Raw genomic sequence first — 18,909 nt, 5'->3', positions numbered from 1 at the left:
GTTTCATCTTGTTTGGGACTCTCTGTGCTTCCTGAACCTGTATGTCTGTTTCCTTCACCAACATAGGAAAGTTTCCTGTCATTACTGTTTCAAATAGGTTTTCAATTTCTTGTTCTCTCTTTTCTCCTTCTGGCACCCTCATGATGTGAATGTTGGTACACTTGAGGTTGTCCCAGAGGCTCCTTACACTGTCATTTTTTTGCTACTGCTGTTCTGATTGGGTGTTTTTTGCTTCCTTATATTCCAAATTGCTGGTTTGCTTCTTGGCTTTACCTACTCTACTATTGGATCTCTGTAAATGATTCTTTATTTCAGTTAGTGCATCCTTCATTTCTGACTGGTACTTTTTAATGCTCTTGTGGCCCTCATAAGTTCATTGAAGTTCTCACTAAGTTCATTGAGCAACCTTATAAACAATATTTTGAACTCTGCATCTGTTAGATTGCTTATCTCCATTTTGTTTAGTTCTTTTCCTAGAGTTTTGTTCTGTTCTTTCTTTTGGGACGTGTTTCTTTGTCTCCTCACTTTGCCTGCCTCCCTGTGTTTGTTTCTATGTACAGTGATACCTCGGTTCTCGAACATAATTCGTTCCAGGAGGACGGTCGAGAACCGAATTGTTCGAGAACCGAAGCAATGAAACCCAATAGGAAAGCGTGACTCCACAAAGCGTGACTCTCTCTCTGCACTCACACTGATGACGCAAGCACGGCGCGCTGGGCCGAATGAACGCCATTCGGCTCAACTCGGCTCATCTCGGAAGTTCGAGTTCCAAATATTTGTTCGGATTCCGAGACAAAAGTTTCTCGAATCTCCTGGTCGAATACCGATTTGGTCGAAAACTGAGGGGTTCGAGAACCGAGGTATCACTGTATTAGGTAGAGTTGCTATGTCTTCAGGGCTTCCTAGGGTGTCTATTGTAGTAGGTGTCCTGTAGGGTCCAGTGGCACAGCCTCCCTGGTCTCCCAGCTGGGCCCTCGAGGTGCATCCCTCATGTGGACTTTATACCCTTCTGTTGTAATTGAGTCTTGATTGCTGTTGGTACATCAATGGGAGGGTTTTACTCAGGCTGATCAGCTGCAAGGACTGGCTATGCCCACTGACCACCAGCCTCTGACTACCTTGGATGATGAGCTGTGCAGGGGCTTACCACACAGAGAAAGACTTACTTCAGCAAGGCTCTGGTACCCTCTGAGTCTACTCTTTGAGTGTGTCACTTGTGGAGGTAGTTGGGTGGTGGTGCTTCACAGTGCTCTGAAGCTGTCCACTGGTGTGCTGGCTCTGGGGCAAGGTCAGCCACTGCTTGTGTTCTACCTGGGGCTACCAGGCATAAGCTACAAAACAATCTACGGATGGCTGCTTCTTGTGCTGGGCTTGGAGGTGCCCAGGCAAAGCCAAGTTGTGAACCACGGCTGGCTACTTCTAGTGCCAGGCCTGGGGCTACTTAACAAGAGGTATGGGGTTCACTGAGACCAGATGCTGCTTGTCTGAAAGAATTTAGGAAAATTTGAAGCAGGATCCAAGACAGGCCATTCCTATGGTAAAGCCACTGGAAACAACTTCAGTGGGCCTGAAAGTTGGGTGGGGTAGGACCTCAGGGAATCACCAGGGTGGGGCAAAGAGTGTGAGCCAGATTGCTGGAGTTCCAGATATGGTGGGCATCTTTGTGCCTCATGGGGGAATGGCTCACCAAAGGAACAAAGGCCTCCGGCAGCACATCTGTCCAGGAGAAAGCTGCCTCTCCAGCCCTGGCCCCTATGCCAAACAACTGAGTTCTTCCCTGTATGTCTCTGGTGCCTTGCAAGCCTCCCCTATGCTGGAGCCCACATGGAGCAAGTCCAAAAAAAGTCTGTGAGCTGGCCCTTTAGGAGGAGCTGCCTGGGGCTCTAGCAGACTCAGCCTCCCACAGGCTCAGTTCCTGCTGGTTTCCCAGGTAGAAGTTATCGGGACTTCTCTTCCTGGCACTGGAACCCTGAGCTGGGTACCTGGTGTGGCACAGGGACCCCTCACTCCTCAGGGAGGACTTTCCCAGACAAGGTGTCCTCCTGATTTTTATCCGCCATACATGGGTGAGGGACCAGCCAGTCTGTGACTTCACCCCTCCTACCAGTCTTAGTGTGGCCTCTTCTTTAATTTCATAGTTGTACAATTTCCATTAAGCTTGATTTCAGGCGGTTTTGAATCATGGTTGTTCTGTAGTTTAATTGTAATTTTGATGTGGCTGTGGGAGGAGGCAATACTACATTGACCTACGTGCCATCTTGACCAGAGGTCCTAATATTTCCTATTTTGTTTTAATGAGATTTCTAATAATGCTCAAGATTTCTTTCTTGAGGTCTACTCTGAACTTCTGACCAGAAAGTAGAGTGACAGCCCAATATTTTTCTCAGAGAAACCATGAAGATGACATAAGGTTGGTATTCTTCAATGTCCACCCATCTGAACTCTTGCAGGCAATGTGTACAGCCGAGTCCATTACCCAACTTTTCTGTGCCTTAGTCACTCTCATTCCCAGATGTTGCTCAACTCCACACCTCCACCCATTCTGTTTCCAAAGTCTGGAAGGCCCTTCCAATCCAGCTACCTCTCCTCATCCAAGCTGGGTAGGTGCCCCTCTTCTATGCACAGAGGCACCTGGGATACAAGTCTGTCTGCCTACAGATTACAGCTAACCTCCCAAACACTCAAATGACATTCAAGGCTCTCCACTGCGCCTACTTTTCCAGGCTTACACAACCTACCTGTTTCTTCTCACAGCAAAATAAACAAATGTGCAGTCCTCACACATCTAGGTCTGTCCCACATATAGGTTGATTAACACTGCTCTCCTCTGAGACTTCAACACTTGTCATTTATATGCATTTTCCACAGGCGTGGGTGAATTCCAAACACAATATTGTCCTGACTCCCATTTTCCCTTCAATACCCCATAATTTGACATTTCTGCTCCTGATGCCATCCATCAAACTCTACCCTCTATTACAAGCATGCAGTGGTGAGTTATGCTTATATTAAATGATTAGCTAATGTTAAGTGATTTTTATCCTTTCTTTTCTTGGCCGATGTGGCACTGTTGTATTTTCTGGATCGTTGTACAAAGAGAAGATGAATAAATACTGATTAGATCAGAGTGTACTGTTGGCTTTTTCTCAACCTCACTTTGTTAGAACAAACTTTCCCCTTGCCCTCCTTTCCTCCGCCTCTGGCTAGCGCCTCACCCACGCCCGCACTCACGCACCCACTGCCAGGAGGCTCTCCCACGCCCACGCTACTTACCACCACCGGACCAAGAATCATGTAACCTTGATCCCAGATGGGCGAGTCAGATGCTGCTGGAGAGCTCCGCTTCTGTGCCCAGCACTGCAGGCTGCACAGTCCTGACTAGTTCCCTCCCTGGCAAGGACTCTGCACCTGCCTCCTCTTCGTTCTCTAACAGAGAGTTCCCAGCTTCGGGGCTGTGCTTGGAAACACTGGGGGCCCTTCCAACTCAGAAATTCTGATTTAATACCTCGGGGAACAGCTTGGCTGTGGGAATTTTTTAAATTCCCAGGTGCATCTTATGTTTGAAATCCTGCCCTCCGCATCTGGTCTTCGCGACCTTATTTCCAGCTGGTAAATCTGGCCTCCCGAAGGAAAAGAAAGGAGTGCGGCCCACGTGGCACGCTGGCCCGGCGGCCCCACTCCTTGCCTGGGCGCTGCCTACCCATCTTCTGGCGTGGCCTGGAGCCAGCGCCTGGATAACCCCCAGCCTCGTCCAGCTGCGGGCCAATGCGCGCTGCCCGAGGCGGAGGAGGCGGCTTCTCAGAGGGCGGGGAGGGCAGAGTGTCCTGTGTAGGTTGGCGAAGTCTGGGTCCAGGGTCTGGGCACTACCTCCGGGAGGAGTGGCGGCCACGGTTGCCAGCCTGCGGCAGCCCAGATCCTGCAAGACCCGAGCGCCCCGGGGGCCTTAGCGCTGAATGTGGGACGCCCAAGGAGCGCAGGGCGAGCCTGAAAGAGCGCCGCGCATCGGTGAGAGCGCCGGACCGCAGCGTCCCGGAGGCTCAGGCTGCCGTGGCCGCCACGCCCCGCAGGGTTGAGCTGCTAGCCTACTTCCCCAACCCGGAGAAGAGGGCAGGATGACTCCCTGGTCTCCTCTCGGTCCATTCTGCCTAGGCGGCCTGCTCTGTGCTGCTGAATGCACCTACCTCTCCCTCCCCAACGCCCCCAATTCCCCCTAGCGCCTTACCCGCCCCCTGCCCCTTAGCCCTTACTAGGACCAACTTGCTGCTGCCCCCTGGCTTGGGAAGCACCAGGTTAGTTCAAATTTTGGACTAGAAGGCTACGACATGGGATGGAGACACCAAAGTCTTCAGCCTAATTAAATTTGTATTTTCTTTTCAAATATATTTTTATTGATTTTGTGTTGTTAATCCTCATCCCAGGATATTTTTCCATTGATTTTTAGAGAGAGTGGAAGGGAGAGGGAAATTGAGATTGGCTGCCTCCCCCACACCCCCAGGTTGGGGCCAGGGATGGAACCTGCAACCCAGGTATGTGACTTTGAGAATCAAACCTACAACCCTTCTGTGCGCAGGCTCATGCTCTATCTACTTGAACCACACAAGGCCACTGCCATGTTTTTATTGATATTGAGAGAGAGAGAGGAAGAGAGAGAAAACTCGATGGGTCTGTTATAAACCAGTAATTCTCCATCTACTAGAAGAAGGAACCTCTCCTAGGTTCCTTGAACCCGAGTTGTTTTTGCAAAAACTCTTGAAGAGGAAAGTATGCATCAGCCATGACCACAAGGGTATTGACCATGAGCTTAACTAATCAGGAGATGCCAGACGGGGCAATGAGACATTCAAGGCAAGGGTCTAATAAATATTAAGAAATATAAAATAAACAACTTGTACAGCTACTAACTGTTGATATCTGCTTCTGTACACGTAGCTTGCTTGCTCTGCTAAACTCTTGAGTAACCCCTCTACTGTATAAGCAACCCTCCCCCTGAACTCGGGGCTGCAGTTCTCCTCTGTGTAGGTTGGCTGCAGTCCCTGCGCAGGTAATAAAGCTCCTAATATTCAAAATTATTTGGTGTCTGAGTGAGGATGACTCTCCTGGGTTACAACAGGGTCAGCAAAGGGGAGGACGCCCAACCTACTGAACCACGCTGGCCAGGGCTAGCCTAGTTAAATTTAATATGCTCTCACTTCCTAAGTAAGAAAGAGTCTTTACACTAAAAAGAAACTTTACATTTACTTTTGTTTGTAAGTATACTTACTATAGCCATCTTTAATTGGTATATGTAGGGATCATTAATTTATATGCTAGCAGTAACACCAATCATAGCTCTAGCTGATATTTATTTTGCTGACATTATGTGCCTAAAACTGGTCTAGCAAGGCCTGTAACCTGGCAGGCCCTGAAATCCAGCCCAACTCCTCTTGCCCCACCCCACCCACACCCTACGCATCCTGGAGACAGCTGGAGCAATTGGGCAATAAGGACCCTTTTTCCCCCAGAAAGTTTCATATATGGTAGTATTGACCATATGACCATATAATACTCCTTAATATTTTACCTGCATTAACTCATTTTATTTCCACAGCTTCCCTCTTTCATAAGAAATGGTACATACTGGTAGCACCCCCTATTTAGAGGGGGAAACTGAGGTACAAGAGATAAACTAATTTTTACCAAGATTGTAGAGAAGTGAGTGACTGATCCAGAATTCTGACCCAAACTTTAATCTCGAGACCTCATTACCTGTGCAGATCCCTAACAGACACCCTACACCCCAAATGAGGGAGACCTTAAGATGCTTTGCTCTTAAAAAACTAGTAAGCATCGTACTCACCTCCTCCCACAACCACATCAGAATTACAACTAAACTACTAAACAATCATCATTCAAAACCACCTGAACTCGAGCTGAATGGAAGTCCTACACCTGGAGATTTAAAGAAGTCACACGAAGACTGGTAGGAGGGGTGGCTATCTGAAAGGGCTGGTGCCACATGGTGGCAGATAAAAATCAAGAGGGATATCTCAGCTGTGGAGGTCCCCCCTGAGGACCGAGGGGTCCCAGTTCCACACCAAGCCCACCAGCTCAGGATTCAAGTGCCAGGAAGAGAAGTCCCCACAAATTCTGGCTGTAAAAACCAGTGCTGATTAAAGCTGAGGAAGGCTGAGGCTTCTGGAGTCCCAGGTAGCTCCTCTTAAAGGGCCCGTGCATGGATTTACTTGGATTTGCTCTCTCTGGACTCCAGTACAGGAGGAGCAGTTTGAAAGGCACCAGAGACATACAGGGAGGAATTGAATTGCTTGGCATCAGGGCAAGTGCTGGAGGGGCAACTTTCTCCCAAATGGAAGTGCTGGCAGAGGCCATTGTTCCTTTGATGAGCCCTCCCCCCACAGAGCCAACAGATGGCACCATAACTGAGATTCCATCAACCTGGTTCCCACTATTTGCCCCACCCTGGTGATTTCCTGAGACCCTGCCTCACCCAGATTTTGGGTCCACTCAAGCCGTTTCCAGTGGCTTTACCATAAGAATGGTTTGGCTTGGCTCATGCTTCAGGTTTTTTTAAAATCTCTCAAACAAGCAGCATCTGGCCTCAGTGAGCCCATACCTCTTGTCAAGTGACCCGGGGCCTGGTACTAGTAGCAGTCAGCCTTAATTCACAGCTTGACTTTGCCTGGACACCTCTAAGCCTAGCACAAGAAGCAGCCATCTGCAGATCGCTTTGTAGCTTATGCCTTGTGGCCCTGGGTAGAACGCAGGTAGTAGCTGACCTTGACCTGTGGGCACCTACATAGCTGATCCTCCAAGGAGGTCGGAGGTCAGTGGTCAGAGACAGTCCTTGCAGTGAATCAGGCTGAGTAAATCCCTCCCAAGCCTTGAATCCCTCAAGACTCAATTACAATATGAAGGTATACAGCCCATACAGAAGGTGCACCTCAAATGCCCAGCTGGGGTGATCAGGGAGGCTGTGCCACGGGGCCCTTTAGAACACCTAAATTAGGCCACCCTACCAAGTCTAAGAGATGTATCAGTTCTACCTAATACATAGAAACAAACACAGGGAAGCAGCCAAAATGAGGAGACAAAGAAACATGCTCCAAATGAAAGAACAGAACAAAACTCCAGAAAAAGAACTAAACAAAATGGAGACAAGCAATCTACTAGATACAGAGTTCAAAACACTAGTTATAAGGATACTCAAGGAACTTAGTGAGGACCTCAAGAGGATAAAAAAGAACTAGTCAAAAATGAAGAATGCACTAACTGAAATAAAGAATAATTTACAGGGAAATCAACAGTAGAGTAGGTGAAGCCAAGAATCAAACCATCAATTTGGAATATAAGGAAGCAAAAAACACCCAATCAGAACAGCAAAAAAAAAAAAAAAATTATTTTATAAAATGAGGATTGTGTAAGGAGCCTCTGAGACAACTTCAAGCATACCAACATTTGCATCATGGGGGTGCCAGAAGGAGAAGAGAGAGAACAAGAAATTGAAAACCTATTTGAAAAAATAATGACAGAAAACTTCCCTAACTTGGTGAAGGAAACAGACATACAATTTCCAGGAAATACAGAAAATCTCAAACAAAATGAACCCAAAGAGGCCGACACCAAGACATGTCATAATTAAAATGCAAAAGATTAAAGGCAAAGAGATTAAAAACAGCAAGAGAAAAGCAGTTAGTTACCTACAAGGGAGCCCCCATAAGACTGTGAGCTGATTTCTCAAAAGAAACTGAAGACCGGAAGGAAGTGGCAAGAAATATTCAAAGTGATGAAAAGTAAGTACCAACAACCAAGACTACTCTATCCTGCAAAGCTATCATTTAGAACAGATGGACATATAAAGAGCTTTCCAGACAAGAAAAAGCTAAAGGAGTTCATCACCACCAAACCAGTATTATATGAAATGCTAACGGGTCTTCCAGAAGGAGGAGGAGGAGGAGGAGGAAGAGGGGGAAGGGGAGGGGGAGGGGGAGGAGAGAAAAAATGTACAACAAAATGGCAATAAATACATATCTATCAACAAATGAATCTACAAACAAAATGAACAAACACAACCAAAACAGACTCATAAAGAACTTTTTGTTAGTTGCCAGATGGAAAGGAGGTTGAGAGTATAGGTGAAAAAGTGAAGGGGTTAAGAAGTACCAATTGGTTGTTACAGAATAGTCATGGAGTGAAGGGGGTCAATGAGGGGGGAAAGGGTGAACATCTGTAATACTTTCAACAATAAAGATAAATTTAAAAATAAAAAAAACTAGTAAGCATCTGCCAGGGCAGGGATAAACAATGGACCAGTTTTAGGTCTTGCATCATGCCCACATAGAGACTGTGGAGAACTAGAGCCTAGAACCCCTGGCATTAAGAACTTTGATGTCATCTGAGTCAGTAGTATGATTTCTAGCCCCTTGCATCATGAGAGAAGTAGACCTTTGTCTTTCTGCCTTGGACTTATATGGTGATGTGCCTAAAAGGGGCATGGATGGTCTGGTGTTGGGTTTCTCACGGAAGAAGTGTTGGCAGGGCTCAGGCTGCTGCCTGGGAAGGGTGCCTAGGGAGTCACATTACTGAGGGCAGTCTGACCCTCATCCTTGCACATTGTCAGGTACACAGCCCATGACTAAAGTAGGAGTCTGAATACTACTGTTGACACCTTCTTTTCATGTCCTGCAGGAACTGGGATGTCCAAGCAATTATCCATGCTATTCTGTGAAAATAAATTCAAAGATGCCAGAGAGTTTGAAGGCCATTTCATCCCAAATATGGTGAAACTCAGTGCTCCAGAGCAGAAAACACTCTTTGTTTAACCAGAATGTCCATGCCCACTACCATCAGCAATTTTATTTCTTGGACAGTCCTGGACATACAAGTCAAACCTATCTTAAGGCTTAAACTATTCTGTCCCTTTGCCAGGCAAGCTACTACCAGATCTGTCAACCTCTCATGATTCATCATATAGATATCCACTCAAATGTCAATTCCCGGAAAATCTCTCCCATTGCTTCCTACCTTAACCACAATTTATATTTGATCTCCTTTCTACTCTCTATAGCTTTTCTGTATAACACTATGGCTTGTGGAAATACATTTATTCATTTAATATTTATCTCTTCAACTACATCCTTAGTTCACCAGGCCAGAGAATATGCGAAGTTGCCCTTACCAGCAGCTTCAGTGCCCAGTATCAGTGCTCAATAAACATAAAACAAGCCTGCCCTGCACTACCTAGTGCAGGGACCTTGCACAAACTGCATTCACATTTTTTTTTTTAATTTTATTTTGGTTACAGATGTTTCTCCTTTTTTACTCCATTGACACCCTCCTCCCAAACCCCCCGCCTCATCCCTGGTTTTGTTGTCCATGTCCATTGGTTATGCATACATGCATATAAGTTCTGGGTTTATCTCTTCCCATCACCCACCACCCCCTCTTCTGAGGGTTGTCAGTCTGTACCCTACTTCCATCTTTCTGGTTCTACCGTATTCCTCAGATTATGTTCATTATATTCCATATATAAATGAGATCATGTGGTATTTGTCTTTTTCTGCTTGGCTTCTTTAGTTTAGGATAATACTTTCCAGGTCCCTACATGTTGCCTCAAAGGATAGGAGATCTTTCTTTCCTACAGCTGCATAGTACTCCATTGTGTATATGTACCACTGCTTTTTTATCCATTCGTCTACTGATGGACACTTGGGCTGTTTCCAGATCTTAGCTATTGTAAATAGTGCTGCTATGAACATGGGGGTAGATATATTCTTTCTAATTGGTGTTTCAGACTTCTTAGGGTATACTCATAGAAGCGGGATCACTGGGTCAAATGGAAGTTCAATTTTTGATTTTTTGAGGTAACACCATATTGTTTTCCATAGTGACTGCACCAGTCTGCATTCCCACCAGCATGTACTAGAGTCCTCTTTTCTCCACACCCTCGATAATATTTGTTCTTTGATGATTTGTTGATGGTGGCCATTCTGACAGGTGTGAGGTAATACCTCATTGTTGTTTTAATTTGCATTTCTCTTATGATTAGTGATGTTGAGCATTTCTTCATATGTCTCTTGGCCATTTCTATGTCCTGTTTGGAGAGGTGTCTATTTAGTTCCTCTGCCCATTTTTTTATTGTGTTCTTTGTCTTCCTTTTGTTGAGTTGTATGAGTATTCTATATATTTTGGAAATTAACCCCTAATCTGATTTATCATTGGCAATGATGTTCTCCCACACAGTGGGTTGCCTTTCCATTTTGATGGTTGTTTCTTTTGCTGTGCAGAAGCTTTTTAGTTTGATGTAGTCTCATGTGTTCATTTTTTCTTTTGTTTCTGTCGCCTTAGGTGATGTATCAGTGAAAATTATGCTGCGTATGATGTCTGAAATTTTGTTGCCTACAGTTTATTCTAGGATTTTTATGGATTCATGAGTCACATTTAAGTCTTTTATCCATTTTGAGTTTATTCTTGTGTAGGGTGTAAGTTGATGGTCTAGTTTCATTTTTTTGCATGTAGCTGTCCAATTTTCCCAACACCACTTATTAAAGAGGCTGTCTTTACTCCACTGTATGCTTTTTCCACCTTTGTCAAATATTAATTGAGCATATTGCCTTGGGTTCATTTCTGGGTTCTCTGTTCGGTTCCACTGGTCTGTGTGCCTGTTCTTGTGCCAGTACCAGGCTGTTTTGATTACAGTGGCTTTGTAGTATAACTTGAAATCTGGTAATGTGATCCCTCCAACTTTGTTCTTCTTTTTCAAGATTGCTGTGGCTATTCGAGGTCTTTTTTGGTTCCATATAAACTTTTGAAGTCCTTGTTCTAATGCTGTGAAGTATACCATTGGAATTTTGATGGGGATTGCATTGAATCTATAGATTGCTTTGGGTAGTATGGACATTTTAATGTTACTTCTTTCAATCCATGAACAGGGTATGTGCTTCCACTTTTTTATATCTTCCTCTATTTCTTTTTTCAATGACCTGTTGTTTTCTGCGAATAGGTCCTTTATTTCTTTGGTTAAGTTTATTCCTAGGTATCTTAATTTTTTTTGCCACAATGGCAAATGGAATTGTTTTCTTAGTTTCTCTTTCTGTGAGTTGATCATTGGTGTATAAGAATGCCATTTGTTTGCTTTCTTTTTGTTTTCTTTCTAGTTCTTTATGTTGTGAGGTTAGATAGTCTATTAGAAATTTTTCTTATTTCTTGAGTTAGGCCTGTAGTGCTATGAATTTCTCTCTCAGAACTGCTTTCGCTGCATCCCATAGATTTTGTGTTGTTGTGTGTTCATTTTCATTGGTTTCCAGGAAGTTTTTAATTTCTTCCTAGATCTCCTTGGTAAGCCATTCACTGTTTAATAAAATACTATTTAGCCTCCATGTGTTCAAATGTCTTTGCATGTTCTTCTTGAAATTGATTTCTAGTTTCATGCCATTGTCATCTGAGAAGATTATTGATATAATTTCAGTATTCTTGAACTTGTAGAGATTTAGTTTGTGTCCTAACATGTGGTCTATCTTTGAGGACGTCCCATGTGCAATTGAGAAGAATGTGAATTCTGTCGTTTTTGGGGTCTAATTCTCTGTATATATCTATTAAATCCATTTAGTCTAGTGCTTCATTTAGAGTCTCTATTTCCTTGCTAATTTTTCATCTAGAGGATATATCCAGTGATGTCAGCGCGGTGTTGAAGTCCCCTGCTATGATTGTATTGCTCTCGATTTCTCCTTTGTAGTTCTCCAGAAGGTTTTTAATATATTTTGGTGCTCCTATATTGGGTGCATATATGTTTATCAAGGTTATATCTTCCTGTTGGATAGATCATTTCAATAATATATAATGGCCTTCTTTGTCTCTAGTTATGGCTTTCATTTTGAAATCTATTTTATCAGATATGAGTATTGCTACCCCAGCTTTTTTTTCCTTTCCGTTTGCTTGTAAGATTTTTTTCCATCCCTTCATTTCAACCTATGTGTGTCTTTAGTTGGGGTGGGTCTCTTGTAAACAACATATCAATGAGTCCTGCTTTCTTATCCAATCAGCTACTCCATGTTCTTTTATGGAAGCATTCAATCCATTTACATTTAAGGTGATAATTGATATGTACTTATTTATGGCCATTTTTGTTTAGTGTGGTTCTATTTTTCTTCCTATTTTTTCTACTAATTACAGCAGTCCTTTTAGCATATCTTGCAGTGCTTGTTTGGTGTTAATATAGTCCCTTAGCCTTTTTTGTCCGGAAAGCTCTTTATTTGACCTTCCAGTTTGAGTGATAGCCTTGCAGGATAGAGTAGTCTTGGATTCAGATCCTTGTTACTCATGCCACTCCCTTCTGGCCTGTAGTGTTTCTTTTGAGAAGTCAGCTGAGACCTTTCTGGGGTTTCCTTTGTAGGTATCCTGTTGCTTATCTCTTGCTGCCTTTAGGATTCTCTATTTGTTTTTATTTTTTGGCATTTTAATTACTATGTGTCTTGGTTTGGGCCTGTTTGGGTTCTTCTTACTTGGGGCTCTCTGTGCTTCTTGAACTTGAATGCCGTCTTCCTTCACCAAGTTAGAAAAGTTTTCTGTCACTATTTCTTCAAATATATTTTCTAACCCTTGCCCATTTTCTTTCTCTTCAGGGACTCCTATGATGTGAATGTTATTACATTTCCCATTGTCTCACAATTCTCTTAAGCTGTCTTCCTGTTTTTTAATTGTTTTTTCCTTTTGGGTTTCTCATTGGTGGATTTTTTTCTACCCTGTCTTCTAATTCACTGATCCGGTTCTCAGCTTCCTCTATTCTGCTGGTTAGTCCCTCCAATGTGTTCTTTATTTCTGCTATGTCATTCTTTATTCCCACTTGGTTGGTTTTCAATGTTTCTATATCTTTACTCATGGTGCTGATGTCCTTACTCATGCTGTTGAGCTTCCTCAAGATCATGGTTCTGAATTGTAGCTCTGTTAACTTGCTTAACTGCTCCTCATTTATCTCATCTTCAGTAGAGGTCTCTTGTTCTTTCATTTGGCATTTGTTTTTTGTTTCACCATTTTAGCTATCTCAGTGTGTTGGGAGCCTGCCAAATTTTCCCTGTGGGTGTTGGTTTTCTGCTGTTTTTGGTTCCCTCTCCTGGGTTTGGATGAGTGAGAGAGGACCCACATTAAACAGCCCTGTCAAGTCTTACTTTAGAGTTGCTAGCCCAGAAATGGTACAGTTATCCTCTAGTATTGTCCTGTAGGTTATCAATAGTGGTTATTTGAAGAGCCTTGTGTTCTCAGTTGAATGAAAAACTCCCTCAGGTGCTCAGCCTAAGGGGATTTCCCAAGGGTGGGGCAGATGCTGGTTGTTAAAGAGCCTCAATTTGCATTTCAATGGCCTGCCTGGTGGGGTTGAATCTCTGAGGGAGGGGCAACCTCTCCCCAGAGACCTGGGAAGGAGTAAGATGGCCACTGTCCTGCATGGCTGCAACTCAGCAAAAGCTCTCAGCACACTCCCAATTCTGGGTGTCCCTCCACAGTTCCAGTGCAGTCACCCTCCCCCTGCCAGAGCCCAAGGTGAATGGCTGTGGCTATTTTACATCTGTTCCAGCTCTGCGCTGTGGAGCTGCTTGGGAGTTTACCCCCGAGGGAGCTGCTCACAGGTAAGACCACTGCTGTCTGTGCTGTGGGCTCCAAGCCCCCCTCTTGAGCCTCCACAATCCTACCAGGATCAAGTCAGTGTCCCTGGTTATATGGTCCTCGCAAGCTGCTCTTCTGTTACTTTTTCCTGACAAATTGTCTTTTAGTTGTAATTCCAGTTTGGTCCTGGGAGATGATCTGTGTAGCTGCCATTCACTCTACCACCATTTAGGAATCCCGGGGGCATTCTTAATAAGCAAACATTAATCAGGTCTGTTCTGGGCAAACCAAAGCATTTGGTCACCTGACTCAGTACCTAACCAGGGAAAGGAGGGACTCAGTACCTAACCAGGGAAAGGAGGGTTTCTACCTGTAGCCCTGGTCACTACTTGCTGTGGACTTTGCATTTTCATGGATGTTGCTGAGACCAGTCATGTCAGGCCTCCCTGTGCCATGCACGGGCCCTTGTTCTGCCTCTCCCAGAAATGGAGCCCATTTTGTTCCTGCCCAGCTCACAGCTTGTCCTTCCCTGGGCCAGCTCTGCTTCTGGGAGTATTTACTGGAGATTTTTGAGATCCCATCCATTCTCCTCACACCTTCCCACATGGACTTTCTGCCCAACTCTCCCCTGACAACCTTCAAAAGTTTTCTGTTGTCTGTAGGTTTTCTGTCCCCTACTTTCACCAAAACTATGAGGGTACTGGTGGTATTCTTGATCTTCTTTTTAGTTTGCATGAGAAAGATGGAAACATTCAGAACTAAGTGGTCACCATGCCTCTTCAGTAGCTACTGCAAGTGATTTATGTTGTCTTGTCCCAAATGCCCCTCTACTTTATTAGAATGAAGTTAGAATATAGTTATAATATCCAGTCAGAATGAAGATAATATCCCTTTTTTTTTGTACATGCCCCTAGAGGGAACTGAACCCAGGACTCTCTGGTCTGCAGGCTGATGCTCCAACCACTGAGCCAAACAGACCAGGGCTGAAGATAATATCCTTGAAAGTCTCCACTCCCATGGCTTTTATGTTGTTTTCCCACCTCTCTGTTTTCCTGGTCTCTTTCATTGTCTTCCCTTTCTCTTCTTTCTCTCACTCTTCTAGATATTCCTAAAATACTGATGTTCCTCTGACCCCTGCCATCCCCTCAATTCCTCTCACTCTGTACACTTTTTCTGAGCAAGTCCAAGTACATTCTTTGAATATTTGTATAGAGTAGGCACTTACTTGCTAGAGCTCCTGGTGACAAAGCTCCCAAGGGGTGTGTCCCCCGGGAGAAGTGAAGTGACTCACAGCAGCAGCCAGGGTGTTTTATTACTCTGCTTGTTTGATTTTCCATTGCTCTGTGACTGCTAGGTTCTCTGTGAAACTCACTGTGATGCAGACAGACAAAGGTTGGTTGACTTTTATAAGAGATCCCTTTTCTCATATTTATTCATATTAGGAAACAAATATGAAGTATAAATTTATGACATATACAGTTATTCATATTTGGTTACTCATTTCTTTATTGCAGAATACATCTTCTCCCAAAGCTCATTGTTCTCTCCTTTATCTTCTTTCTCCAGATCCCACATCAAAGGTGCAGGTGTTCTGTAGTCCTCAGACACAGCGTATGTCCTCCCTTTATGACAAGGAATCAAATTAAGAAGCCATTATTCAAAGAAGTAGAGATAAATTTAAAAACAAGTGATATTTTTAAACTGAAGCCAACGGTAGCATGTCCTGTGAACACTGTTCAGAAAAAACTGAAATTCAAATATGATCTCGGGAGGGGGAAAGGGCAATATAAATCTAAATAATCTAATTCTTGATTATAATCTAAATAATCATATCATTTACTTTCTGGATTGTGGCTGCCACAACTAAGATTTCCCTATACTGCTTCAATTATTGTCTTAATATTGTATTTTTTAAGTCAGATATGAGCAAAATGTACAGTGAATAAATTACTTATAATAATATTGGTATGCTATGAGAAAAATATTGATTTAATAGGTTAAACAAGTTAAGATGATTATTTTCCAGATGTTAGTTTTTATATCCCAGTGCCTTTAGGTATTTTTATGAGCTTAGAATTTTTTTTTTTAAATCACAATGATCATATAAACATCTGAAAAAGTGTAAACTGTGGTATAAAATATTAAAAGTTTTACTTTGCTCTTCTTAGACTTATAAAGGCTTTCTACCTGCTATGATTGTTCATGCCTATGGACATTTGGTTTGCATTTTAAGTGCAGCTGGATTAATTGGAATTAATAGGCTGGCAGGTAAGAAAGAGTAATATTTCACATTTGCATATTTTTCTAACTTTAACTCACATAATAGCTCTGAATAATCAGCATTAATTTGATGCACCAATAATAAAGATAATAACTTAAGAAGTATATTCAATGAGGGAACTGGTTGAGAACTACATTATGCATCAAAACTGCCCATCAGATATACTTGCCTGAAGTTGAAGTATGTGCTTTGGAATCATTAGGTCTCATGCAATCCCCTGGGTTTAAAAAAGAAAGGGAGGAAGGAAGGAAGGAAGGGAGGAAGGAAGGAAGGAAGGACGGAAGGAAGGAAGGAAGGAAGGAAGGAAGGAAGGAAGGAAGGAAGGGAGGGAGGGAGGAAGGGAGGGAGGGAGGGAGGGAGGGACCTTACTGATGAATATTTTTACTACACAAGTGATTAGCACACTCACCATCTCCTAAAATTGCCTGGCACTGTCGCCAGGATGGTAAGGATGACCACTCTGCCGTCTGAAGTTTCCCCCTGCTGTCAGTTTGGAGATAATTTCTCTACTCCAAGAAACTTAAACTTCCCCTCTTTGCTTTTCCACTGATTGGAAGACTTGTAGGAAGTTGTAGTCATTTCCACCTCCCTTGATATTAGCAGTGAGAAGGAGCAAAGAGATACACAAAGAGCCTCGGTGGAGGTGGCCTCCGAGGAGCAGAGATCTTGTCCTTCTGTACCAGGGCATCCTACTCTGTAGCCTGGATTAGCTCATCTACCTTTCCAGCACTCAATCACATTCCCTTTCTGCCACCCAGCTCAATCCTACCCCATCTCTGATTCCACAGGACTGGAAATCACTGAAGGGACACCAGTGCCCCATTCTGCCTCTCATGGAGATGACAGGAAATTAGTGTTCGAAGACTTGCTTTATTACTACTGAGACCATTTGTTTATTATGGTTTTACAGGTATGCACATTGTACATCAGTGTATTAATTAGAATCATTTTGCATGTCAAATTCTAGTTATTACCAAGTTGATAATCAGGGAATAAATGTAGAAGTAGATCAAATCTGGAAGGGAAAGAAGCAAATAAATGATAATGTCATACAATGTTTTGTCCTTAATTTGTAAGAATTGTTTTTATTGATTTGTTCATTTTCGTTGTTCTTGTTTTGTTGTTTTTTCACCTCCTAGCTGTTCTCGATTACAGACTGTGGAACCAGAATATGCAGTCAGAGAGCTAGTGGATGCTATCCTGCAAGAAAAAGTGTAGTTGTATATTCCAAGATTTGTATACTTCGTGGAATTTTTTAAAAGGTAACAATATCAGCTTCTATGACTTCTCTAAAGTATCAATCAAAAACTTTCTCCAAATCCAACCAGGAAAAGTCACTTGAAAAAAAAATCTGTTAAATGAATGAATAGAGTCCTTCCTTGTGCCCATTTGCTGGCATGATCTCAAATTTACATAGTTCGGTGCCTCCTAGGCATCTGGGAAATGGAGCTGGATCCTGCCAGCATTATTGTCAAAAAGAAGTGTATTCGTGCGTGAGGAAAGAAAAAAGGCTGTGAAGCTAACTGGTTACTAACTTCTGTTTGACCTTAAAAGAGTCATTATGTCTTTGTTCCTCAATTTCTTCACAATCTCACTATAAGGATCAAATAAGACATACTTATGAGAACACTTTAAATATCAGCAAACTGATCTATTTGGAAGGCAGTTTGTTTGGGAAGGTATCACATGATTCTAACATCACAAATTCCCTACTGCAAAAAAGTGTTCAAATCAGAAACTTTTCTGTGAACTATGCTTCTTTTATGTAAGCATTTTGTTTTTTAAATAAAGAGCCTAGGTGGGTATAAAGTTTTTATTTTATTTAATATGTTTTCATTGATTTTTTTAGAGAGAGAGGAAGGGAGAAAGAGATAGCAAATTGACGTGAGAGAGAAACATGGATGGGCTGCCTCCTGCACGCCCCCTACTGGGGATCAAGCCCACAACCCGGACATGTGCCCTGACTGGGAATTAAACTGGGACCTCTCAGTCCATGGGACAACTCTCAATACACTGAGCCACTCCAGCAGGGCTAAAGTTTTCATTTTAAAGGAAGGAGCTTCCATGATTGAGAGTGAAAGATTTCTGAGGACAAACAGAAAATTCTTTGAAGACTTGGAATTCAAACTGGCACCACTCTATTTGAATTCGAATTTCTAATGCCAGAGATTCTCAGGAATACCTAAATAGCATTAGGGAACAAACGTATATCTATTGTTGCCTCTATCTTCTCAGCTTTTAGAAAAAAAGTTATTTTTATAAAGTTGAAAGCTATTTAAAAACGTTTTAAAGGCTTCCTTTATCTTCACTGAGTGAATGTATGCAGGCGTCCTAGAGATATAAGATGTATATCTGAATGTGTTATCCCTGCTATCAACATTTGAGTAGTCTCCCATAGCCCTTAGATTAAGGATCAAATAACATAGACTAATAATTCTCAACCCTGGCTGCTTTACCTGGGAGATTTTAAAAAATACTATATCTAGTCCTTCCTCCTCTAATTGAATCAGAATCTTTGTGGATAAGGTCTGGTTATAATTTTACAAAAGCCATGTGCTCTAACCCTGGCCTCTCCAGTCTCCTCTGCCACCACCCTCCCTATCCCTGCCTCTGCTCAGCTTCACTAGCAGAGTTCTTGGAGACAGTCCAGGGCATTTGCACATGCTGTGCTCCCTCTTGGCTTAAGCATTCCTTCCCTGATCTCCCAGAATATCCCAAATGCTTCCAATGCACACTCTCATAGCACCTGACCCTGGCCTCCTTAGAACATCTCACATCTGCACTGTACACCTATTGGTGAGATCCTTGGATTATCATCTGCCTCCCTGCTGAACCATGAGTTCTTGGGATCAGAGGCCAGTTGTTTTCTGCTCACTGTTGTGTATCTTCAGCTCCAGGAAAGGGCCTGGCAAAAAAAAAAGAAAAGAAAAAAAAGAGATAGAGAGAGGGAGAGAGGTGCTTAATACGCTTAATACTTACATCAAATGTGGGAAATGAATGACAGGATGGAAGATGATCCAATATTTTGTGTCACATTT

At 43.0% G+C, this 18,909-nt stretch overlaps 1 protein-coding gene across 1 annotated transcript in view; it reads left to right on the top strand.

Annotated features, from left to right (window-relative positions):
• SDR16C5 (short chain dehydrogenase/reductase family 16C member 5) overlaps nucleotides 1–17,089 on the top strand; it is a 71,135-nt gene extending 54,046 nt beyond the window's left edge. Inside the window, exons 5-6 of the mRNA XM_036264425.1 lie at nucleotides 13,460–13,495; nucleotides 17,027–17,089. Of these exons, the coding sequence (XP_036120318.1) occupies nucleotides 13,460–13,495; nucleotides 17,027–17,089 (99 nt within the window). The remainder of the gene's footprint in view (nucleotides 1–13,459; nucleotides 13,496–17,026) is intronic.
• Nucleotides 17,090–18,909: the final 1,820 nt, after the last annotated feature.

Source organism: Molossus molossus, unplaced genomic scaffold (genome assembly GCF_014108415.1).
Source record: "Molossus molossus isolate mMolMol1 unplaced genomic scaffold, mMolMol1.p scaffold_m16_p_16, whole genome shotgun sequence".
Lineage (NCBI taxonomy): Eukaryota > Metazoa > Chordata > Mammalia > Chiroptera > Molossidae > Molossus > Molossus molossus.
The sequence above is the reverse complement of the archived record's forward strand: the minus strand, read 5'-3'. Positions and strand labels throughout refer to the sequence as shown.